Source organism: Mustela erminea, chromosome 7 (assembly GCF_009829155.1).
Source record: "Mustela erminea isolate mMusErm1 chromosome 7, mMusErm1.Pri, whole genome shotgun sequence".
NCBI lineage: Eukaryota > Metazoa > Chordata > Mammalia > Carnivora > Mustelidae > Mustela > Mustela erminea.
The window spans coordinates 70,456,718-70,483,234 of record NC_045620.1 but is presented as its reverse complement, the minus strand read 5'-3'; the positions used below and the strand labels follow the sequence as shown (position 1 = coordinate 70,483,234).

At 37.1% G+C, this 26,517-nt stretch overlaps 1 protein-coding gene across 32 annotated transcripts in view; it reads left to right on the top strand.

Annotated features, from left to right (window-relative positions):
* NRXN1 (neurexin 1) overlaps positions 1–26,517 on the top strand; it is a 1,166,070-nt gene that overhangs the window by 1,024,684 nt on the left and 114,869 nt on the right. For 21 of the 32 annotated variants that reach the window (XM_032352087.1, XM_032352076.1, XM_032352072.1 and 18 more), the window contains 2 exons: positions 1,095–1,184; positions 2,568–2,887. In XM_032352087.1, the coding sequence (XP_032207978.1) occupies positions 1,095–1,184; positions 2,568–2,887 (410 nt within the window). The remainder of the gene's footprint in view (positions 1–1,094; positions 1,185–2,567; positions 2,888–26,517) is intronic. The other 11 variants (XM_032352097.1, XM_032352096.1, XM_032352106.1 and 8 more) reach the window with 1 other exon arrangement.

Sequence of the window (26,517 nt, the reverse complement as noted above, 5' to 3'; positions counted from 1 at the left end):
CTTTCTCCTCTGAGTTCTCTGAGCTTTTGCCAAAACGTCTTAGCTCAAATTCCTTGTTAGTTAATTTTCACAGATGAGATAAACTTCTTGTCCTATATGCAGCTGAGCACTAAGATGGCAGCCGGGATCTTCCTAAGTGCTTTATAGATCAGGTGTACATTCATCTATTCTCAAGGTCAGTCTAAACTGTGTTTCTATCAGATAATGTTTTGTTCAAAGAAGCGAGGCTCCCATTTAGTTTCAGTGTGTGAGGAGGAAGCACCGTTGTGGCTCGTGTTTGTTCCTTACACTGTCACGTATTATTTAGAATGGTTTAATAAAAGCAGATATTTGAGAGTAAAAGAACATACATATAATTTTTTCCCAAGTGTTATACATTTCAACATGTAAGCTTTAAGTGAAACTGAAGGACAATAAAATAAAGTCACTTTTGTCAAAGCCTTTTCCTGTAATAACATATTTGGATGATGCAAGATATATTCCCTTGTGATGTCCAAGTGATTGATAAACCGATTTGTGTGGAATATACAAGAACTATTCAGACATTGTGATAAATGTATTAAATGAGATGAATAAGAATTTCTATTTTCTGAATAGGACATAAAGTATTCTAGGCTGATTTTAGATGCTTCAGTGTGCCAAAGATGGTATGAAGTTTGGTGTTCATAAATTACTAATCTGGAATAAGAGGTTGAATGTATTTTGAAAACTTAAACCTGTTTCACCTGAACATGTTTAACTAGTTAATAAGAAACATCAAAAAGACAAAACCCTGAGATCAACGGTCATTTTTTGGTAAAGCTATTATATGCTGTTTAAATTGGTTGTTCGGGTCTGTCTATAACATAAGTTTAATAACCTAGCTCAAATGCAGATTTCTAATTTTCAATTAACATAGGAATAATTTTGTTTGCTAAAATAAAATAAATGAATGAATGACAAGTCTGAAACATGAAATGTTCTAGGTAGAACTTTTTAAAATTCCAAATTTCAAAAAATCATGTGGCAACTGTATAGCTCAAGCTTTAAGTATTAACTTTTAACCTTTGACCTTACAGATTTTAACCAATGAAATGTCTCTTTAAACTTTAAAGGAAACAATGATAACGAGCGCCTGGCGATTGCTAGACAGCGAATTCCATATCGACTTGGTCGAGTAGTTGATGAATGGCTACTCGACAAAGGTAAAAAACATTGATTAAAACTTCAAATAAAAAAATAATTTGAACATAACCAAGTAGTACTTCATTGTAACACTAATAAACATAAAAAATAAATTTTCCGTAAAACTAAATTAAAAACAAATTTAAAACAGTAAAATGTAGATAGTAATATTTGCATACCTTGTATAATAATTTCTATACATTTTTAGACGTACCAGCTGTTTAATAATCTTACCCTGTTAACTTAAGGTTAAAGGGACTGTTAAATATAATCCACTAACTCAATCTATGAAGGTACTCACAGCAAGCATTAACCCAAAATGATAAATCATTCATAGATTATATTACATGTTCCAGCCTCTAAATTATTAACTAAAATATATGTAGTTCTGATATCTTTATTATGGTCCTGAAAAACAAAACAAAACAAAACAAAACAAAACTCTTGGTTTAAACTCTAGGCATCTTAAATAGTGGGCAATATGGATTGCCAGTCAAAATGAAGTCCCTTTAACGTTTGCAACCTTCTAAGAGCATTTGAGAACAAGCCCTAATTAAAACTGAACTTAAAGTTGTGTGCATGCTTTTTATGAGCAGAGAGCAATCTGCTAAAACTGGATACTCAATTTGATGATATTGGTACTGTTGCTGAGGATTGCTGTTAGATGGAAATGTGCCATAATTTCTCCATCGGTTTGTGTATCATTCCTGAAGCCGCTTTTTACATCTGAAGCTATTTTTTTTTCATTTTGTTTTGTTTTAATAGACTTGCTGAAAGCCAATCAGAAAATATTTTTGGATTTTTTTTGTCTCTGACATGCTCAGTGTAAACCATGCATTTCTTTTCAGTGTGATTGCCGGAAAAATAGAATAATTCAAATAGCAATGGACTATGCCTTCAAAAAAATAAACATTCTTAAAGAATAGCATATAGATACATGTGGCCATTACATGAACTATGAAATTTTTATCATAAATTTACAATTAGATTTAGCTGCTCTAGATTAGTTTCTGTCAATGGTAATTTTAGAATGACAAATACTTGAAATGTTAGATATCTCACATTTTTTTAATTTAACAATTTAGATTTAAGAGACCAACAGTGTAAGATCTTGAGGTAAAAGAGAGAAGGGATCCACTAAAAATTGATTTATAATACGTATCTTTGATTGGTCTTTTAGCAAAAGCACTACATTTACAATAAGTTGAGAATTTACAAGTATTTGCCAATGATTATGCATTTCATGGACACCTCATTTATAAGCAATGAATTATGAGTCAAATGCCTCTCTTATAGTTTATTGCTATCATTATCCACCCCATGAAAGATCTGTTTTATCATCCTTTGTAGAATGTAGAGTTCACAATCAACATTTTTGCATGTATGTAATATTATTTTTACAGGGCGTCAGCTTACAATCTTCAATAGCCAAGCAACTATAATAATTGGCGGGAAAGAGCAGGGCCAGCCCTTCCAGGGCCAGCTCTCTGGGCTTTACTACAATGGCTTGAAAGTTCTGAATATGGCAGCCGAAAATGATGCCAACATCGCCATAGTGGGAAATGTGAGACTTGTTGGTGAAGTGCCTTCCTCAATGACAACTGAGTCGACAGCCACTGCCATGCAGTCAGAGATGTCCACATCAATTATGGAGACCACCACAACCCTAGCTACTAGCACAGCCAGAAGAGGAAAGCCTCCTACGAAAGAACCCATTAGCCAGGTGAGTATGTGGATTTCATTCCTTTGTTTTGGAACTGTGGTTATGAAAGTGGGCTTTTCTACATATGTGTCTTTTCTAAAATGGGATTGTTTCTGATCTCCGGTGCTCTGGTTTTCTTTGAGTCTTGCTTAGTATAATGTGCTCAGTTTGAATGTGAAATGTTTATATACTGTTGATTTGAGATTTGCTGCTTTATATCAGTTTGTTAGCTGCTAGCTTGATTAATAACCTTGGTTTAGCCCAAGCTGAGGGGACTGCCTACTAATTACACAGTGTTTTCACTTTTTAAGTTAAGTAAACAAGTAAATTAGTGAAGTATTTGAAAGGCCTTATTTGTTCAGTCTCAGCACATCATCAGCATAAAATAAAACAAATTTGAAGAGAAATTGCTTACAAATTTCTGTTGTATTTTGAAGTGTTCAGAATTTTGAGTTGATAAGCGTGTGGTTCCCATAGTGAATGATAGGTCTACTCTTTTACTATTGTTGAGGGGGAAATTTTTATTCTACCCTTCAGGTTTCTTCTGGCTGATATAAGAAAGAAATTGACGTGAGGCAAAGTAACAGGAGGGAAGAAAAAATTTGATTACATGTACACAGTCTCAATAATAAAATTGAGACCCATAGAAATGACCAAGATAGTCAACTTTTATACTTTTTTATGCAAAGACAAATATATCTATAAGAAATTTAATGGCAAAGAAATCTTACGTTTGGAAGCTTCTATTAGTAAGGAGTTCTAAATAGGGTTTGAGCTGGGATAATAAATTAGTAAATTTATTTTACTAGTAATAAATTATTACTAGTAGGTAGGTTTATTTATAGAGCCTTCTTGGCTTTGTATTTCCAGTGTCTGGTTATATGGCTGTCTCTTTACCTCCTGGTACAGGAGGACACCATTAATCTGAAAGATTTATTTTCTGCTTTCTGAAGGCAAAGGGGCATCATGGTGTTCTTATACTGGCTGTTCCTTGGTAACTTTAATTGAAACTAATCACTATACCTAGGCCCCCACACTGTCTATGAGAGAAATGTGCTATTAGTATATCAGAAGACTTTTTTTGTATTGTATTTGATTAACTGACCTCACCTTGAATTCACATCAATGAGCTTACGTCTTACATCTAAAATTTTGAAAAACAGAATTTTTAAATACCAAACTTTTACAAGATTGAAGTGTAATAATTCAGTCAAGGTATAATTAGTGATTTCCTACTATCTATCAAGCACTGGTATTGCATCAGTGAAGAATAAGAAAGAAACAAAACAAAACAAAAAAAACTACCTGCCCCAGAGAACACTGTTAGAATGCTATAGGCTTACTATTAAATGCTATTAGATCCCTAATGACATTTATAGCCTTTGTATATATTCTGTTGTGATGGCTTTCAGAATTATGTGTTCTCCTAGGTCTAAATTGATTGTTTTGTTTTGTTTTTAATAGTGAATGAGTATATCTAGTAGTTGCCATATAAAGCCTTTCCAAATACATGATCCTAACTTCTAGGAAGCGGCACTCTAAAGAAGCAAGAATGACAACAATTATTTTTTTTTTTTTTTTTTTTGTAGATCATAATAAATGTTTTTTATTTTTATTTTTTTTTAATTTATTTATTTTTTTTTTATTTTTTATTTCCAGCATAACAGTATTCATTATTTTTGCATCACACCCCGTGCTCCATGCAATCCGTGCCCTCTATAATACCCACCACCTGGTACCCCAACCTCCCACCCCCCGTCCCTTCAAAACCCTCAGATTGTTTTTCAGAGAACCATGAGAGACAACAATTATTTTTACATTTATTTTATTTCAAGTGTTTAAGATAGACCTAGTGTCAAATTTGGAAAGAGAGTAGAAGGTAAATTCTGTTCGTATCAGCACCCTATCTACTGACGTATGTTTACCAGAGAAAGAAAAAAAAAAGATTCTGATTTTTTACTTTCAATAGGAAGGAGTGGGAAGAACAAAATAGGAGAAAATATCTTAGGAGAAGAGAGATATTAAAAAAATTAAAGAGATAGTCTGTAAATTCGTAAGTGTAGTATTGCATTTTATGTGCCTGCCTTCCTTCCTTCCTTTCCTTCCTCTCCTTCCTTCCTTCCTTCTTTCCTTCCTTCTCCCTTTCCTTCCTCTCTTTTTCAATCTCTCTCCCCCACCATCCCTCCTTTATTTTTGATTTGCCTTTGGCCACAAAGTAAAATGAGCTGTCTCACTGGTTGTTCATTAAAATATATTTATTGATCATTCTACATGTGCCATACATTGTCCGAGGTGGTGGGATTCATTAGCAACAATGAACAAAAACCCTTGTCCTTATGGAATATACATTGTAGTGGGAATGTGTGTTCATATAGTATAATCATTCTGTTCATTTTCTCTATCTTGTTTCATTAATCAGATTGTTAATAATAAAATTCAGTCCCTTGGATGAAGACTTATGACTTTAGAATTTTAGACAGTTTTACGCATCTCCATCAGCTCCATTTGATAATAGTTACTGATATTTCACTAATGATTTGTTATTATGGCCTTTGGTTTATAGTTTATTTAATAATAAGCAAGTTATTAAGATGGGTTTGATATAGGAAAATGAAACACAAAGGACTTTATAGATGATTTCTTTTACATGTAATAATTCATAAGAGGACATTGTGGGACAATCAGAGTTGGAAATGTTCCTAGGAATAAAATTTGAAATAATCAGATATTTTTCTTAGTAGTCTTATTTCATCACTAATGGGATTAAAGCTGCCTAAGTTCCTAGGGAGACCAGATGTACCCCAAAATAAGGAAAGACTTATCAACTTTTCCTAGAATGTATTTTACCAATTAGTAACTTGTATATATTAAGAAGTTCTGTTTTTTGAGAAAACGTGCAAGATTGCTATTGCATTTGCAAGCTCAATAAATAGAAGAGAAAAAATAAAAAGTTATGCATTTTATAGTATTAATATAAAAGGAAAATAGTTAACTACCCATTAATTTCCAATGAAAAGAATCCCTTTTGTTATAAGCTATTACATGTTTAAAGAGAGCAGTGGTTTATGGAAGTAAATGAGCTAATCAATTAGTGATTATTTGGTTCATTTGAGGAGGTATTGACTTAAATAAAAGATTACTAGGTTCATTAAAAAAATAGATATTTTAAATCTTGAGATTTTTAACAGACCAATAATGGCAATTAAGTAATTTGGATTAATATGTCACAAATAGTCAATTGTGACAACAGTGTTCTCAGGTTGGACCAGTAAGTTTTAAAATGATCTTTGATAATGAAATGTATGTGATTTCAGGAAATAAGTTGTACATAAATGGAAAAACACTACTAAAGAAGAAAGCAAATTATTTATTTTTGAGTAACAGAGTAATTTATTGCAAATTCTCTTTACCTTACAATTGATTTTATTTTATTTTATTTTATTTTTTCAGTGTTCCAAAATTCATTGTTTATGCACCACACCCCAGTGCTCCATGCAATACGTTCCCTCCTTAATCCCCATCACGAGGCTCACCCAGCTCCCACCGCCCTCCCCTCCAAAACCCTCAGTTTGTCTCAGTGTTCATAGTCTCTCATGGTTTGTCTCCCCCTCCGATTTCCCCCAACTCACTTCTCCTCTCCATCTCCCAACATCCTCCATGTTATTCCTTATGCTCCTCAAGTAAGTGAAACCATATGATAATTGACTCTCTGCTTGACTTTTAAACTGTCCTTCAACCGTGAAGAGATCACGGATATACTTAGAATTTAAATTCTTTGTTCAAATTGTCAAACTCTTGGAAGGTTAAAATTATAAGAGAGTGATTTGTAATGCTAATTCCAGGAAGGTAACCTTTGACCCATTTTTGCAGATTGGATGAAACATCTTCTTTAAACCCTCTCTGTAATGGCCGTATCTGCCTGCTTTTATCAACTGCCTTACTAAATTGTGTACCAAGAAGGGTCATTTCATTTTTCAAAAGCCATGCTGGACTGTTTTCTCAATCAAAGTCTATTTTCCTCAGTGATAACACTGAGCCACTTAAGCTACAATGGCAATGTACCTTGAGGTGGTTGCATGTTTTAGAACTATGGAAACAAATTTTTGGCCAAACAAAATTAAATTGAATTCATTTCAAATAGATGAGATGAGGTTTGTTCAGCCATCCTACATACACGGTAAATAGTAGGGGAGAAATGCATTTTCATTTTTTACAGAATCAGAGAATTTTTATGAAAGAGTATTTATCAAAGTGTTATCCCATAGGATCTTGTTTACTTTCCTACTTAAATATGCTTTAAAAAATGTTTTTCTGCTGAATGATGATCAAATTTCAGACTGATTTTTACTTTAGAAAGACACAGTTTATATCATGAAATAATGAGGACATTTACCAACTTTTCTGAGTAAATGGCTCTTAAAAATGTGAGTACAGGGTACTAGGGTGGCTCAGTTGGTAAAGCGGCTATCTTCAGCTCAGGTCATGATCCCAGGGTCTTGGGATCAAGCCCCACATCAGGCTCCCTGCTCAGTGGGGAGCCTGCTTCTCCCTTTCCCTCTGCCCACCGCTCTGCCTACTTGTGCTCTCTCTATCTCTCTGTCAAATAAATAAATAAAATCTTTTTTAAAAATGTGAGTACAACAATATTGATGGTACTTTTTGAAATTGTACTTTTTAATGTGCCTTATATAAGGTTTATAAAATTTGTTTTACTTAGAATATTTAATACCTAAATGTTTCCATAAAACCTGCTCATCTTAAAAAAGAGAAGCTTTTAAAATGAGGAAAAATTAATATGCACACTAGTGTTTAAGATCTTAGAGAGAAAGAAAGAGAGAGAGAGAAAGCTTTCTCTAGGGCAACTCTCAGAAGGAAAATTGCAAATAATTGCTGGTCAAATTTCTCGGAATGCTGAGAGAAATTTGGGATGAGGGGCAGGAGGGTCACGCAAGATTTTTGGCTTCTAAATGTTCCCTCTTCTGAATAATCTGGCAATGTCTTATAATATATATAGCTTTACATAAATGAGTAAAAGTAAGCCAGCCTTGCAAAGGGCAGCATTCACTCCCTTTGGCTGCAGTCTGTAAAGAAAGGAAATTAAAGCTGTGCTATTCCTTTTACGATCAAAATTATAATTATTTATTCTGTTCTAATCTTTTGGCTCTTTTTTTCGGGACTGTTTTACAAGCTATATACACACTATAGAGCACCATAGTGATCCATAGAAATGCCTTTTACTTAGAGGAAGTATAGGAGAATGCAAGGAACACAGTAGATCATGAGACATATTTCCACTTTGAACACAACCACTTACCTTGTTGTATAACTTAGATAGGTTGATTCCCATGGCTAAACTTTGGCTTTACTACCACTCTAAGTGGGTTAACTAGGAATCTCTTGAATTGCATTCAGCTCTGAAATTTCACTGATACTAATGATGATGCTCTTAACTATGTCTTCTGGTGATTATTTTAAAGCTTAGATTTCACCCTTGACTTTTACACAGAACAGATACGCATCTCGGTTGGCTTGATAGTTCGGCACCCCTGGTGGACCAATGTGATTATTAATACTGTCCCTTTTTGAGTTTCCAAAGCACCCTATTTTGATCTATCTATTGCACTTTTTTCTTACAGCATACATAAAATCCATCTTTGTGAAAAAAAAAACCTCATACTTCATAAGAGTAATAAATAGTGAGGCCTTGTTCTTTGCATTCAGAGCAGTAACTGCCTTTGGTATCCTTACCTGCTTTTAAGAATCCATAGCCCTTTTCACCTTCTTTTTATCTTATTTCAAAAATCTTGAGAAAGGAGAGAGAGTAAGGCTATGAGAGATTCTGTTTTTTGACCGGAGGGACTATGGTTTGCAACTCCTAGGAAGAAATCACAGAGTAGGGCAGGATCAGTTAATGTGAGTGAAACATATGCGAGGAATTCTGGGGTTCTAGTTGGGCTTTTCTCAGAGTGGACATGGCAAACCCACTCACGAAGAGGAACTGCTGAACATTTAAAAGCATTGATAGGTTGTCAGAGACATGCAAATTTCTCATATGAAGTGTCCTCTGAATAGCATCAATTCCTATGGAATGTTCTGTAAAGAAACCCAATTAGCGTTCAAGCAATAAAAGAGTATTTGAATATATTGGACACTGCTGTTGTTTCCTGGCAGCACTAGAGATGCTCCTGAAAAATTAATGCTATTTGTTTGAAAAATGTAAGCAGAATGCATACATATTTCCATGAAAAATGTTTAAAACTAACAAAATACATTTTGTAACTTCAAAAACAAAATTTTATTTTTTATTAAAAATATTAATTAACCTCAGCTGTGGCTTCATTATAAAAAAAATAATAGCATTACTTATAATTATGTGTGTTCCTGAGAACCACTCTGCATTTTAAACATACTGGTGACATGAATAATTAATTTTATTTTTGCTAGTCCAGTCATTCTGCTGAATTCACGTACGTGAATGTATATTTTTTACAGCACATTTTAGTGCATATTGAAAAGAAAAACACTTGGATGTAGATTTAAAAATATATACAAAGGCGTAGTTTCCTGAAACTGATGGTGCCGGGTAAGAAAAGTATAATTCATTGTAATTTTAAATGTAGGTAAGCAACTGCTGCCTAGGGGTTTTTCCCCCTTATGGCTGGTTTGCAAAAGTGCCAGGATATATACATTTTAAGGAATTTATGTTAAGAAAGTTGTTCTACTTGGGGCATTTTCTTTAGGCTCTGGAACTTTTACCAGATAAAAAAGTGTCCTATTGGTGGGTGTAACCTTGGTTTTGAGATGTCTTCAGACATAGGTAGTTCTAAACAAATATATCTGTCTATCCATTTACCATTCATCCATCCATTCACTTAACACATGTTTGCTGAGCACTTGCTGTATACCAGCCAGTGTTCTTCAGACTTGGAAATAGAGCACTGAACAAAATTAGGCTTTTTTGCACAAAGCTTATACTTTAGTTAAAGATGAACAAAAACATTAAAACAAATCTACACAGGATGATAGCACTTTCAGGAAAAAGGGAGAAGAGAGGGGATGCTTGTACTGGGAGTAGGTGGGCATTAAAGGGCCATCCTTTGGGAATAGACATGCGTAGATTATTAGTGGTAGAGGCATCAATCAGAAGAGTACCATATTAAATTTCAAACTTAGATCCAGCAAGATCATACCCTGTATGGATTATGCTAGTGGCAACCAGGTGCTGTTGTAGGAAACTAGAACGAAAGTGACACCAAGATTTATCTTCTCTCTCTCTCTCTTTTCTTCTTTTTGTTTGTTTGTTTGTTTGTTTAAACGAGGGCTGCCCAGAGGCTGGGGCCAAGGCCTAGAGTGGGTGCAGTGTGAGGCTCCCAGGAAGACACAAAAAGTGCAGTTGGAGCACCCAGAGGATGCAGTGTAGCTTCAGGTATGGGGAGGCAGTACGTGCAGGCCCTCAGGGAGGAGCAGGGACAGGATAAGCTGGCTGGGCTGAGCCTTGGGGCAGCTCAGATGATGGTCGAACCACACCGCAGGCACCACTGCCAAGAGCAGTCTTTCCAGAGGGAGCTGTCTCTTGGGATCTTGGGAGTTCTATAGGCTGGCAGAGGAGTTCTGGGGTGAGAAACACTTTGGTGCACTGGACCCCAGACTCAGGAGGAGGTCTGGCTCAAGCCACCTATGAAGCAAACTTCAATCCTTTCTAACGCCACCCCCCACTTCACTCAAAGTCACAACGAGGTGATACCCCCCACCTAGGGGCTTGGCCAGGTCTAAAGGAAGAAGCTCTGGCCCAAAGGTTCTGTGGGTGGGACCATTTAAGGTCAGAACCAGGAGAATTATATATACTTGCCTTGTGTGGTCCTATGAACATGAGTCTAATAAGCATCTTGTTAATCAGATCAGAAGTATAATCAGGGATGCCTGGGTTGGGCGCCCCACTCTTGGTTTCAGCTCTTGTGTGATCTCAGGGTGGTGGGATCAGCATCTGTTGGGGTCTCCACACTTGGCTCAGAATCTGCTTGAGATTCTTTCCCCGCCTTCTACCTCCTCTCCTGCTCCTCCCCCTGCTAGAACTCTTGTGCTCTCTCTCTAATAATAAATAAAAAAATCTTTAAAAAAAGAAGTATAATCAAATTCTAGGGTATATAAGTGTGTTAAGAAGGCACCTAGGTGGCTCACTGAGTTAAAGTCTCTGCCTTTGGCTCAGGTCATGATCCCAGGATCCTGGGATTGAGTCCTTCATCGGGCTCTCTGCTCCGTGGGGAGCCTGCTTGCTCCTCTCTCTCTCTGCCTACCTCTCTGCCTACTTGTGATCTCTGTCTGTCAAATAAATGAATAAAATCTTAAAAAAAAAAAAAAGAAGAAGAAGAAGAAGAAATGAAAACTCAGAATCAGAAAGTATGGCTTGGTATTATTATTATTATTCTACATGTGAGAAAACTGAGAAACTCCATAACTTATCCAAGACTATGCAGCTCGCTTCTGTTCAGAGTATTTTGAGGTGGTCTGGTCCCCTGCTCTTAAATATGGGCAGAGTCTTATTACTTCTTGTCCTTTCATGTCCTTACCTTGTTCATATGATCTCCACACAAGGGACACTTTGCTCTTTCAAAAACTGAAATACAGTCACGATACTACTTTCTTTAATATGTTTAGGTATTTAGGATAAAGGGCAGCTTCCTGGGGATGTTCACTAGAATCCATCCTTCACAACCATCCTCCTGGCTGTCTTCCTGGAAGGCTTATGGCCACTCTTCCTCCCCACCCTTCCCTCACCTCGCCTTCTGATTACCCATTCACAGTGACCTCTGGAGGTCATTCATTTCACACCTCTGTGTCCTTATTTTGGATGGTCGGGGAGAGACAGTCAAGTACCTGCCAAAGTGAGTAGGCTCTTTGAGACCGAAAAACAAAGCAGGCCACTCCATACAGTTTCCATGAGTTGTATTCAGGATAACTTACTAACAGAGGGATCCGTTGGAGGATGAACCTGTTACACAATCATTCTCCACTACTCTGGACTTTAGCCTACCAACTGAATAGGGTGAGGACATGCAAAAGGGCCTTGTAGTGAGATCACAGTGTTTGCCTATACCTCAAAGGACTTGTGTTCATCTAATTGAGACCTAACATTTAATTAGATCTTCCAGTACCACCTGTGTGTCAGGAAGGGGAGAGGTCATATTATCTTTAACAAATTTACGGAGGGTCAAGGCAAGACTTCCTCCCTTCTGGCCCTGGTGGGGACCATTTGTAAGGCATGCAAATCAATTTCCAAGGGGTCCTGGAATATGTGGCCCCAGGGAACTGAGTGAGCAGGGGTGAACAAGATAGAGTGCTAAAGATGGAGTCATAATTGTCAGCTCCTGGCAACTCAGCATGGAAAGCCCTTTCCTTTCTTCACCTTCCTATTTCTTCCTTCATACTCTGCAGTTTCTCCTGGTCTGATTCTGCGTAGTGGGAAGAGTCTGAAGAGGTAACACCAGTGTTGGCTGTTAGGGGGCAGTGTCACATAGTGGTCAAGGGCATCAACTCTGGAAGCCAGAATGGCTACCTAAATCACAGCCTTACTTTCCCCATATGCTAGTTGTGTGACCCTGGGCAAGTTATTTAGCCTCTGAATACCTGTTTCCCGTCTATAAAATGGAGAGTATGGCTTTACAAACTTATACTGAGGATTAAATGAGTCAGTGCACTGTGTGCACCATATAGAATTACTGCAATTGGCAATTTTTTATTACCAAAAAAATGCAAGTTTCATATGGTTCATCCTAGAATGTAAAGAAGTAAAAAAAGTGTCTAACACATGTAACCATTACACACATGGTACTTTTGTGTAGAAAGCATTCTGTAGGTGCAACGTATAAATTAAAGCTGTAAAGTTGTTTTCTTACTTGAAAAGCTATTTTCCCTGCCCTTGAAGAAATAGCTCCTGCCAAAAAAAAAAAAAAAAAAAAATTGTTCTTAGTTGATGTTTCTGAATGAAACCATCTATTGTGGGGCCTGTACAGAGCAGAATTCTCTCTTGAATGAGGTGTTCTCCACAGGGAGGCAGCACCATTCCCTTAGAAAGTCTGTGGAGGATGGGGAAGGGCAGGATTTCATTCATGGGGAGAGCTGCCATTGGCAGTTAATGAGAGAGGGCCATTAAAGCTGGACACTCTACTGTGAAAAACTATCCACTAATCTTGATACCCTGTACTATTTTACTCAACATCCCACCACCACCCGCAAAAACACGACTTCAAATTACTGTTGACTGAACAGCTGAGAAATTCCCCTGTACCTGTTTCCCAGCTATTCTCAGACAGGAGCTAATTCAGAGTATGGTACCATATTGCAAATATGATTTCTGTAGCTGTCCTTGATAACACGTTTTGATTAAGAAGGTTAAAAATTCATGATATACTCCTTTTTCAACTTGGATATGAAAAACATCAAGCACTTCCAGCTGTGAGTTACACTAAACTAAGTTTGGGATTCTTGATATAATCTCTTTTGATATAATCTTTATTAGCATTGGAGAAATAGGATGATGAGACTTTGTATCTAAAACTTCAGATGTGGCAGTAATTTCAATATTTTCTCAGAAAGCTCTGGTGAGGTTGGCACCTTATCTAATACTTCTGGTCTCAATTGTAGGGCAAAGGAAAATATATTTATGAAACAGTTAATGTCAAAGTTGCAAGATGATAGCCTTATTTTCTTGTTTTAGTTTTGATCAGTATTGTAAATAATTTGGGCCATAATAGTATGTGAACTTCTGGTTTTCAAATACACAAGTATTTGTGTTATACCTGTCAATTTATTCCTCTTTTATTTGTAGTAATAATTTTCACTGAGGGGAAGGAGAAAGCAAATCATGAAAGCATTAAAAAAAAAAACAGGTTAATTGTGTGTGTGAGCAACTGTATGTATGTTTATGTGTGTTAATGGTGATTGTTTTTTTCCTTCATGATAAATATAAAACAGTAAGCTTTGTTCAATAAAGTAATGCCAAGATTAAATTTAAAACTCTACAATAATTTCTAGAACCAGTATTAGGTTTTCTTATCTTCTGGCATCACTGAAAATTTACCCAACAGTAAAAGATATATTAACAGCATTAGGCTGGAACCTCAAGAGAATATTTAGCTAATTCATCTGCCTTGATACAACACTTATTAAACAGATTTCACTGTGTTGTCATCATCATCATTCTCTTCACAGAAGAGATACACAGAAGATAACACCAATATTAACCAATGGTTTCTCCACTAAGCATTCTAAATGGTAATTAAACAAAATAAAACAGCAGCATATGCTTATGTGTGTGTGTGTGTGTTTTGACCGTGGTATATGTTCCCTATAAATCCACAAGGCTTTTACTTAAGATTACAAGTTAGCAAATATCTTTTGTATGTCTAACATATAAAATGCACTTATCAAGGTATTATATTCTTAAGGATGAGGGTGACGTACATAGTGATTTAGGGTTTTATAACCAGAACCATTTCTCAGACATTTAGATTATTAGTGAATCCATACTTAAAATACAAAGTGCCCTAACTCCACAATGGCAAAGCTTTTGTACATAACAGATGCATAAACTATTATTAGCACCATCACCAACATAATTGAAACTCAGAAGCAAATTTAAAGGAGGGAAGATATTTTCATCCCTTTTTAATAACGAGCATATTGTAGCGACACGCTTATATTACTTCACATGTCCTAAGTGTTGGCAGTGTGCTAGACACTCTCCTGGCTCTGGAATGTCTCACAATCTCTGGAAACATTTTTCCAAAATAGATGCTTTCATCCATAGATTGTGGCTTGGCCCTTTTTGTCCTGTTTCAGGATTTTTCCAGTCACGTGGGATCTAGAGACTCCCCGTAAGAGGCATAGGGAAGCTAAATCCTCTTCATCTTAATATGGAATAAATACTGGATCGAGGAAGCCCTAGTACTGTCTATTACAATGTTGGAATAAAATATGAGCCAATAGTAATAGAAACTTTAAAATCATGTTTATCTTGATGACCAATTTTTTGGGAATATCAACTACACTTGTGTAAGCCAGGTTTTGGTGTAGCATCTGGTTTAGTGTCCTTGTCCCCAGTGTGCCACCACTCCTCTTCCTTCTTTGCTCCCTCCTCCCCCCGCCCTGCCTTTTTTCCTTCCATGTGCTAGTCCCTCTTTCAGACACTACATATTCACACATGAGGACCCAAATTTCAAAGAAGAAAAATGGGCCTGAACTTGGCTAAGGCTATCTAGGTGACAAATACATTCTACTATCAAGTCTGTAAGCCTGGTGGGCTAACCACATGAGGAGTCTCTTTCTGCTCTACCACATTATACTGGCTCTTATGAGGTCTCCACTAAATATAGGCCGGCTTTTAAAATTCAGCAGTAAATGGAACACTTGAGGGAAATTTATTTTCATATTTTCTACACCTCTAAGTTTATTTCTACAGCAGCTATACCTGAATACATATCAAAAGCTTGTGTGCAGAGCTACAGAACAGTGTAGGTACTTGTGCTGATAGATCCAAAATAAGTATCAATTTCTCTTAGAAGAAAATAGAAAATATCTATATTCCATTAAAGGGAAGTTTTCTGGTTCTGGCCTATATTTCAGAAATGAAAAGGGTTCATCAAGATTCTTTCAAAATTTGTGGTGACATTCCTAAACCCAACTTTTCCAAGCATAGCAGTAATGGCCATTAGTAATAATTCTAGACAAAGTCAGCATAAAAACCCATCATAACATAATGGAAAAATAAGCCATCACAGAGTAGCCAAATGACCCACTTGTTCTGTTATGAACTGATGGCTTTCTATTGTCCAAAGTAAGAATTTTTCTTGTGGTTTCAGTACAGGTTTAATTACATTCGTGACTAAAGTTGTCCCTGTTTTATTCAATTGCCTTTTTGTCTCATACCGTCTTTTCAGTGTGGCTTTCCATTTCATATTGTTTGGGAACTTTATTCAGAGAAGAAAAGAAAAAAAAAACACGTAGAAAGCACCTAAAACTTGTCATTGCTATGTTAATAGTTAACCAACACAAAATTCAACTTCTCTAAACACAAAATCCAAGTTCCTACCTCTTTAGTCTTTTGTATGTGTTTCCCCCTCTAAAAGCGATATTCCTGTTTCCTCCTTTTTTCCTGTACTATGACTATACCTGTGATCTTATTAAAATTGACTCTACATTTGTAAAGTTCTAGAGCTTTGCTCATCTGGATGGTACATGATTTTCGACCTTGCATTTCACTTGAAGCTTTTCCAAACAACCCTGAGCAGAATGCATTTCCTGTTTTCCTAGCACTTGGAGAGATTATTAGACATTCAAATAAATAGATAGATAAGTAATATATCTATCAGAGCCTACAATCTTTAGTTATCTTTTGGACAAGTATCTTCACCTCAGGATCTGTGTTTTATTAATCTGTGCAAACTTAGCACCTCACTAGGTGCCTGGTGCCAAGTGGCTACTTAGTAAACACGTTTTGAGTAAAGAAATTAATGATCACACAGAGTGCCCGCTCCAGGCATGAGACAAATACTGTGTTGCCTAGTCTCAAGTTTCCCTGGATTCATCAGCATTTGTAGAGAAGAAAGATGGTACACATACGAAGGGAATAATTGAAATAGTTTCCTTCATATGCAGAGTAAAGAAATGGTATTAACATGCTGGTTGTAAGGTTTCTGAACATTTTATATGTATTTACTTAAGAGAAGGACATGGATGTGATTGACGGGGGCACAATTCTCATTTCAGTTTGTACTACTGACATTCACATTAGTCCAGAAAGGAAGCTCCAGTAGTTATTCCTCAGGTGGAAAGGAGAAGGGTACAAAACAGTACAATTGTGTCTTTCAGGTCACAGAGAATCAGGTGTAAAACCATCTTCCAAATATTAGTGGGGTATCTTGTTTAGAGTATTCTGTTTTACATAGGTGGGAGCAGTGGTGATGATCCCTCTTTGGGGGTATAGTTGTTACTGACATAATTTAGAATTGCTGACACATCATGATGACAAAGGGCAGGCTGACTTTTGATCAGATTTATTACTGTTTTTAATTTCTCCACAGCGAATCACCCTCCTTTTTTTTTTTTTTAAGCTTTTAAAATTTCATTTAATTTTAGGAAAGGGAGTAACAAACAGAAAAATCTAGATGAAGTAGCCACAAAGTATTTTCCTCCCCAAAAAACATTTCTGGTCAGAGACGGTTCTGAATCCCTGCTCTTTAATTATAATGAATAATTATTTAATTACGGAGAACATCTGAGAAGGGAGAAAAGCATGTATATAATTCCATGGGGAGCGGTGCAGAAAGCAGGGGCTGCTGATCAATTCATTCGCTGCGTCAAGTCTTGCAGGCCAACAGCTGCTGGCTTTCCAGGCATCACAGGTGACAAAGAAAGCTGCAGCTTTTTCCACATCTGGGTCAATATCCTGCTTCTTCAGAAAGAACCTGACCTTTCTCACTGTTGCCCATGGTGAGCCAGTCATATTGCTCACATCTCAGGATTGTGCAAATAGTTGGACCCTCTTCAGGAGCCAGGAATTCACATTTCCAAGTAGTTTGTCTGACTTTTGATATTTCTAGCCAATTTTGATGAGGAATAAACAGGTGAAACTATTTGGAGAACAATAAGGAAGTCTGATAAGATGAGACCCATTACAGGTCCAGTTTGCACCAGAGACCCTTGACAATACTTCAAGAAAAGCTTGTCACAGGCTTGATACTTAGATGTTAACTATTGCTGGAAAACAGATGGAGCTGGGGAAATTGTATAAATCTTCTGAAGCTTGTGATGGTTTTGTTAGGATGTCCTGACAAGTTGAAAATATCCTTAATCAAAAATGTGTTTAATATACCTAACCCAGGCACCTGGGTGGAGTTGGTTGACCATCTGCCTTTGGCTCAGGTCATGATCTTGGGAGTCCTAGGATAGAGTCCTGCATCAGGCTCCCTGCTCAGTGGGAAGTCTACTTCTCCCTCTGACCCTCTCATGCTCTCTCTCTCTCAAATATCTTTAAATAAAAGAAAGTACACCTAGCCCACCAAATGTGATAGCTTGCCTAGCCTACCTTAATGTGCTCAGAACACCTAGCCTAGAGTTGGTCAGAATCATCTGGCACAAAGCCTATTTTATAATAAAATATTGATTTTGCATGTAGTTTATTGACTACTGTACTAAAAGTGTAAAGCAGAATGGTCGCATGGGTACAAAATGTATGGGTTGTTGACCCTCATGATCGCATGCCTGACTGGGAGCTGTGGCTCTTTGCCCAGAGTCACAAGAGAGTATCCTACCACATATCACTGTCCCAGGAAAAGACCACAATTCAAAGTACAGTTTCTACTGAAAGTGTATCACTTTTGCAACATCATAGAGTCATCATAGAGTTGACTTGCAACATCATAAATTGAACAATCAAAAGTCAAAGACCATCTGTACAATGTTTTGAAAAGATAGTCATTGCCAAGTTTAAGCTTTTAAAAACTGTGATATTTTCATAGGCAATTTAAAATGAGAACCAAGTACAAAGAACTAGATAAGTAAAAGAAGAGATTAGAGCCTGCTGGCATAACACTAATTGGACACAAAGACTTAAATGAAGTTTGGGGAGTGGAGTGAATTCCTGATGACAGACAAATCTAGACAAAGCCTAGGAAATGTCAAAGGAATTTATTCCTGCTGTGTGGGTTACTTGAAACTACAACATATTTAAATGGGTGGTACCTGAAATTGCAATTAATAACATTAATTATAACCTGCTCTTTTACACTATTTTGGAAGCTAATAGCAGGATGCTGGCAAAATTCACTTTTATGCTTTGTGGTATATATGCAAAACAAGAGGGAATAATTGGTAAATTATCTTCATTAACGTAATATGAGCACATGAAAACAAATCAGTGTGTTTTAGAAGATAGAACATATAAAGAGCAACAGTCCCCCCATCCATCCCCTTTCTACTTCCAGTCTTATTCCCCAGAGATGATATCTTTTCATAATTCTTTCAGTAATTAGTTTCACATCTCTAAATAAGTTACTTCCATTTGTTTATTTATCCCTTTTATACAGTATTTATACAATTTCCAGTATGAAAACTGAGGATTACCTCCTGGCTTTAATCCCTTCCTTTTTCTTTTCTTCTTCTCCACTGAATTATATATAGAGAGGTTAGTTGCGTTTTTTTTTTCACTTTAAGTATTATATGTACATCTCCATATCTCATTCTGTTAGTTTATGACAATATCTTTTGAATGTCCACATTAAGTATGATGAAGGTATTGTATTCCTCTCCTCTTCCTCGACTTTTCCACATCTCACCATCTCACAGTATTTCTAGGGGTGTAATGTTAATGTCCTGTTTGGCAACCACAGCCAAATGTCCCATATTTTATCTATGAGGAGGCTGAAGTGGAAAAGCAATAAAGAACATTGAGGTTACCATTACTACATCAATAGCATTAGATACAGTCTCAGTTCTGCATTAAGATTACATTCCTTTTCTTGTGAGTCCAATATCATATTACCTGGACTGCTCAAGGGGGGATTTTCCCAGAATCAAGGGCAAATGGATTTCCTTCCATTCTATCAATTGCTGCGAACTGGGGCATTTTGTTTGTTTCCTGTTGGGACTAGTCTTCCAGAGTTCCATTTTTCTAGGAGTTCCTCAATATTTTTCTTTCTTTCTTACATGGCTTTCCTTGTCTTTATTGTATCATCCCCCTAAATACCCACTTTAAGGTCATACTTTCAGGGATGCCTAGGTGGCTCAGTCAGTTAAGTATCTGCAGGTCATGATCTCAGAGTCCTGCGATTGAGTCCCACATCAGTCTCCTTGTTTAGCAGGGAGCCTGCTTCTCCCTCTGTCTGCTGCTTCCCCTGCTTGTGTTCTTTCTCTCTCTCTCTCTCTCTCTGACAAACATAAAATATTTAAAGATCAATCAATTAATCAATCATACTTTGAGTTCAATCAAACTCTCCACCCCTCTCTCTGCCACCCTGAGGTCTCCTGTCTGGGCTTTCTGCTCTTGAGTATCAGTCCGCACTGGTTGTTCTGGAATGTGACAGGAAACCCTAGTCAGGTTAATTGGGCAGAGTGCATAAGTGGCAGACTTTTCTTTGGAGATGGAAGACACTGATCCTAATGCCAGAATGAAGAACATCTGCAGTAAGACCTTGACATTTCCCTAGACCATTCCTTTGGCTTTCAAGAGAATGGTCTGGATTTTCATTTATTGGTTTGTGCTTTGGGGTAAAAAAGCCACTCTGTTCTATAATTTAGGTGATTATATTAAGAATCTGTTCCTGTATTGGGGTACCTGGGTAGCTCAATTGCTTAAGCATCTGACTTTTGATTTTAGCTCAAGTTATGATCTCAGGGTGGCAAGATGGAGCCCCACATCAAGCTCTGCACTAGGCATGGAGGCTGCTTAAGATTCTCTCTCTCCCTCTCCCCTCCCCACTAAATAAATAAATAAATAAATAAATAAATAACAATAATCTATTCCTGTGTAACAAATTATCCTCATAATTAGCAACGTAAAATAATAAGCATTTTTTTTCTCTCACAGTTTCTGTAGCTTAGGTGAATCTGTATGAAGCTTATCTGGGTGCCCTTGGCGCAAGGCCTCTCATAAAGCTGGAGTCTAAATATTGACTAAGACTGCAGTCTCATTTGAACCTTTGACTGAAGGAGAGTAGGAATCCACTTGGAAATTCATTTAATAGTTTATCATGTGGCTGTGTACAAGCTGTGTTTTCTCACATATAGGCACAGGGCTGCCTCATGAATGTTAGAAGCTCATGTCCCCCAGGGCAGGGGATTGGAGAGAAGGAGAGAACAAGCAAGAATGGGAGCGAGCTCATGTGGGATGGGAGCCACAGATGTTCTATACTCTAATCTTGAAAGTGACATTTCATCATGGCTGCTGTTAGTTTGGCCCACACCAAAGGGGTGGAAATCCCATGAGGGCATGAATGGCAGGAGCAGAGGATCTCAGGAAACCTTCAAGGCCTCCACAATGTCACAGGGTAGGAGAACAACTGCTGTGACATTTACGTATATATTCTGTCAGTCTCCTTCTAGTTCATCTCCGTATTGGCTCTCTCTGACTTTGTATCCCCTGTATCTCTGCAGCATACTCTTTTTTTAAATTTAATTCTTTTTAATTTTTTATTATCATATAATGTATTATTAGGCCCAGGGGTACAGGTCTGTGAATCACCAGGTTTACACACTTCATAGCATATACCTTCCCCAATGTCCATAACCCAGCCACCCTCTCCATACCCTCCTCTCCCTGGCAACCCTCAGTTTGTTTTTGAGATTAAGAGTCTCTTATGGTTTGTCTCCCTCCCAATCCCATCTTGTTTCATTTATTCTTTTCCTACCCCCAAACCCCACACGTTGCCTCTCGACTTCCTCATATTAGGGAGATCATATGAAAATTGTCTTTCTCTGATTGACTTATCTCACTAAGCATAATACCCTCTAGTTCCATCCATATCATTGTGAATGGCAAGATTTCATTTCTTTTGATGGCTGCATAGTATTCCATTGTATATATATATACAACATCTTCTTTATCCATTCATCTGTTGATGGACATCTAGGTTCTTTCTATAATTTGGCTATTGTGGACATTGCTGCTATAAACATTTGGGTGCATGTGCCCCTTCAGATACCCTATGACCCAGCAATCACACTCATGGATATTTACCCCAAAGATACAAATGTAGTGATCTGTCTTTTTCTGCTAATTTTACTCAGCCTCTTTCATTCACTTCTAGGGTTCTACTTTTCACTTCTAGAATTCCACTTTCATACTTCTAGTACTCTACTAGAAACTTCTTTGGAAATCTCTTGATTTTGCTAACTGCATACTTTTTCTCTTCATTATTAAGAGTTTACAGCCCATTTTTTGTTCTGCTAGCTTTTATTTTTATGTGGCCTCATGGAGGACAGACACAGGAAGCAACTTTTTCTCCCTCAGTTTGAACTAGACATAAGGATTACTACTATGACTGGAGGAATTTAGATAGTTCAGTCCTGACTTTGGTCACTGTGTAGAAAAGAACACTCTTTGCATTTCAAGGGACTTATTTTCACATTCAAATGACAGATGGGAAGTCTTCCTCTGCCCACAAGTAATCTCATTTTTTTTTAACTTTTAACAGATCCGGAAATATAAAGAAAACACTATATGATTCTTATCATTTCTGAGTTCTGAGCTTCCTAGTCTTTCCTCTGTCAACTTAACCTGCTTACACACTTTCTACTTGTTTGAGTATTTATGGTTTTGTACTTATACAACCTCAACGAATCTTTTAATCTTCCCAGTTTGACCAAGTTTAGCAATAATCATTTAGACTCAAAGAGCAATCACAAAAAATCTAAGTGACTCTGTGGTTGATAAGGTCTGAGTTCTTTTGCATTATTTTATTGTCTTTCATTTCTGATGGTTGGAAGTAGATGATGTGGTAAGCCAGCAAAATAGCCTTCAATCTCTCTAATATCTTATCTTTAATGAAATCTTAGAAGGAAATGGGCTTATATTTCTGACTTCATAACCCTCTATTCATTAATGAAGAATAGCCAAAATGAAAAGCCGGGTGTAGTTTTGTCTTGGTATCCCAATTCAATTTGTTCCAGAGAGTGAGGAACAGAAATGTTACAGAGATATTAGAGTAGCATTGGAAGAAGAAGAGAATTTTTATTAGCTGTATTCCAGCACTCCAACTTTTAAAATTTTGACTTCAAAAACATTTATACCTTAATTCTGATGTTAATCAAAGCAAGATTGTTGCCTGCTTCTGTAAAAAGGAACTCAGAGTCTATTATAATAAAAAGCAAAGAAGAGTAACACTACATTCAAACCTAACATACCTGCCATATTCTAGCCTTATATTGTTATCATCATCTTTTTTTTTTTTTTTACCATTTCAGAGTAAACTATTCCTCTTTACTCTGAGAACAATATTCAATTTATCTAATTAAGCTGACTTAAGATTTTGTCTTACCTTCTGTTTTAAGCATCTCTACCTACTTCATGTATCAGTTAGTTTTTGCTGTGGTACAAACTATTCTAAAACTTAGTTCACAGTTGTATAGTTCTGCAGTTTGGACTGGGCTTGACTGGATGGTTTTTCTAATGGTGATCTCAGCTGGTCTAGTTCATATGTTGGTGATCAACCACCATGCTGACAAGGGACTGGTTGATCTAAGATGGCTCATTGGAACAGCTTGTCTAAGTTCCCCATGTGTCTCTTCCACCAGAAGGCCAGCTTGACATAGAATTCCATGTGTGAGAGTGCAACTGCAAAATCTCTTGAGGCCCAGGTTCAGAACTTGCATGATATTGCTTTTACTGCCATTAATAAAGCAAGGCACAAGGTCAGTCCAGATTCAGGGAGCAGAACTGCAAGAATTGTGGCCATTTATAATTGATCACAACTTACAGAGTTTGACCTGTTTTTATATTTATGCACCAGCCTACCATATAATAAAATCATGCTGTCATATTAATTTTTTATAGCTAAAAAGTCAAGGAAAATAAGTATTCAGCTTTGTCACAATCTGAAGAATTCAGTTAATAATTAGAATACTGTTTATTTCCATTCTACCCACGCTCCTCTGAAGATAGTCTCCTAAACAAAAGGTTGTGTTATCCATGCCTTCCTGGGCTCATGCAATATCAGAATAGTTCATTTGTTCAGCTGGCAGCAGATACTGTTTAAATCCTGTTGTTAGCTTTCTCCCCTTTCTTCCCTAAGGTATTCATCACCCAACTTTGACGGTTAAAGATCACATCATTCAAAGATCACTCTACTACAAAGTACATGAATCTATTTTGAGATACAGTATATTTATATCTTTTATGTTCTTTTTTGTGTGACTTACTTTTTCTTATTCTATTTATTAACATATAATGTATTATTTGCCCCAGGGGTACAGGTCTCTGAATCATTGGACTTACATAATTCATAGCACTCACCATAGCACATACCCTCCCCAATGTCCATAACCCAGCCACCCTCTCCATACCCACCTCCCCCCAGCAACTCCCTGTTTGTTTTGTGAGATTAAGAGTCTCTTATGGTTTGTCTCCCTCCCAATCCCATCTTGTTTCATTTATTCTTTTCCTACCCCCAAACCCCCCACGGTTGCCTCTCGACTTCCTAATATCAGGGAGATCATATGATAATTGTCTTTCTCTGATTGACTTATTTCACTAAGCATAATACCTTCTAGTTCCATCCATGTCATTGTGAATGGCAAGATTTCATTTCTTTTGATGGCTGCATAGTATTCATCGTATATACATACCACATCTTCTTTATCCATTCATCTGTTGATGAACATTTAGGCTCTTTCCATAGTTTGGCTATTGTGGACATTGCTACTATAAACATTTGGGTGCATGTGCCCCTTCGGATCACTACATTTGTACCTTTAGGGTAAATACCCAGTAGTGCAATTGCTGGGTCATAGGGTAGCTCTATTTTCAAATTTTTGAGGAACCTCCATACTGTTGTCCAAAGTGACTGCACCAGCTTGCATTCCCACGAACAGTGTAGAAGGGTTCCCCTTTCTCCACATCATCTCCAAAATTTGTCATTTCCTGACTTGTTAATTTTAGCCATTCTGACTGATGTGAGGTGGTATCGCATTGTGGGGCTTTTTTGTATTTCCCTGATGCCAAGTGATGTGGAGCACTTTTTCATGTGTCCGTTGGCCATCTGGATGTCCTCTTTGCAGGAATGTCTGTTCATGTCATTTATTTATTTGACAGAGATCACAAGTAGGCAGAGAGGCAGACAGAGAGAGAGGAGGAAGCAGGCTCCATGCTGAGCAGAGAACCTGATGCGGGGCTCGATCCCAAGACTCTGCGATCATGACCTGAGCCAAAGGCAGAGGCTTTAACCACTGAGCCACCCAGGCACCCCTCTGTCCATTTCTTGATTGGATTATTTGTTCTTTGGGTGTTGAGTTTGATTAGTTCTTTATAGATTTTGGATACCAGCCCTCTATCTGATATGTCATTTGTGAATATCTTCTCACATTTTGTCAGTTGTCTTTTGATTTTGTTAACTGTTTCCTTTGCTGTGCAAAAGCTTTTGATCTTGATGAAATCCCAATAGTTCATTTTTGCCCTTGCTTCCCTTGCCTTTGGTGATGTTTCTAGGAAGAAGTTGCTGCAGCTGAGGTCAAAGAGTTTGCTGCCTATGTTCTCCTCAAGGATTTTGATGGATTCCTGTCTCACATTGAGGTCTTTCACCCATTTTGAGTCTATTTTTTGTGTGATGTAAGGAAATGGTCCAGTTTCATTCTTCTGCATGTGGCTGTCCAGTTTTCCTAACACCATTTGTTGAAGAGACTTTTTTCCATTCGACATTTGTTTCTGCTTTGTCAAAGATTATTGACCATAGAGTTGAGGGTCTATTTCTGGGCTCTCTATTCTATTCCATTGATCTGTCTGACTGTTTTTGTGCCAGTACCATACTGTCTTGGTGATGACACCTTTGTAATTGAGCTTGAAGTCTGGAATTGTGATGCCACCAACTTTGACTTTCTTTTTCAACATTCCTCTGGCTATTGAAGGTCTTTTCTGGTTCCAAATAAATTTTAGGATTATTTGTTCCATCTCTTTGAAAAATATTGATGATATTTTGATAGGGATTGCACTAAATGTATAGATTGCTTTAGGTAGCATAGACATTTTCACAATATTTGTTCTTCCAATCCATGAGCATGGAACATTTTTCCATTTCTTTGTGTCTTCCTCAATTTCTTTCATGAGTACTTTATAATTTTCTGAGCACAGATTCTTTGCCTCTTTGGTTAGGTTTATTTCTAGGTATCTTATGGTTTTGGGTGCAATTGTAAATAGGATTGACTCCCTTAATTTCTCTTTTTTCTGTCTTGTTGTTGTTATATAGAAATGCAACTGACTTCTGTGCATTGATTTTATATCCTGACACTTTACTGAATTCCTGTATGAGTTCTGGCAGTTTTGGAGTAGATTATTTTGGGTTTTCCACTTAAAGTATCATATCATCTGCAAAGAGTGAAAGATTGACTTCTTTTCCAATTCAGATGCCTTTTATTTATTTATTTTGTTGTTGTTGTTGTTGTCTGATTGCTAAGGTTAGGACTTCTAAAACTATGTTGAATAGTGGTGGTGATAGTGGACATCCGTGCTGTGTTCCTGACCTTAGGAGAAAAGATTCTCAGTTTTTCCCCATTGAGAATGATGTTGGCTGTGGGTTTTTCATAGATGGCTTTGATGATATTGAGGCATGGACCCTCTGTCCCTACACTTCATAGAGTTTTGATCAAGAAAGGATGCTGTACTTGGTCAAATAGTTTTTCAGCATCTATTGAGAGTATCATTTGGTTCTTGTTCTTTCTTTTATTAATGTATTGTATCACATTGATTGATTTGTAGATGTTGAAGCAACCTTCCAGCCCAGGAATAAATCCCAGTTGGTCATGGTGAATGATCCTTCCAATGTACTGTCGGACCCTATTGGCTAGCATTTTTGTGAGAATTTTCGCATCTGTGTTCATCAAGGATATTGGTCTGTAATTCTCTCTTTTGATGGAGTCTTTGTCTGGTTTTGGGATCCAGGTAATGCTCG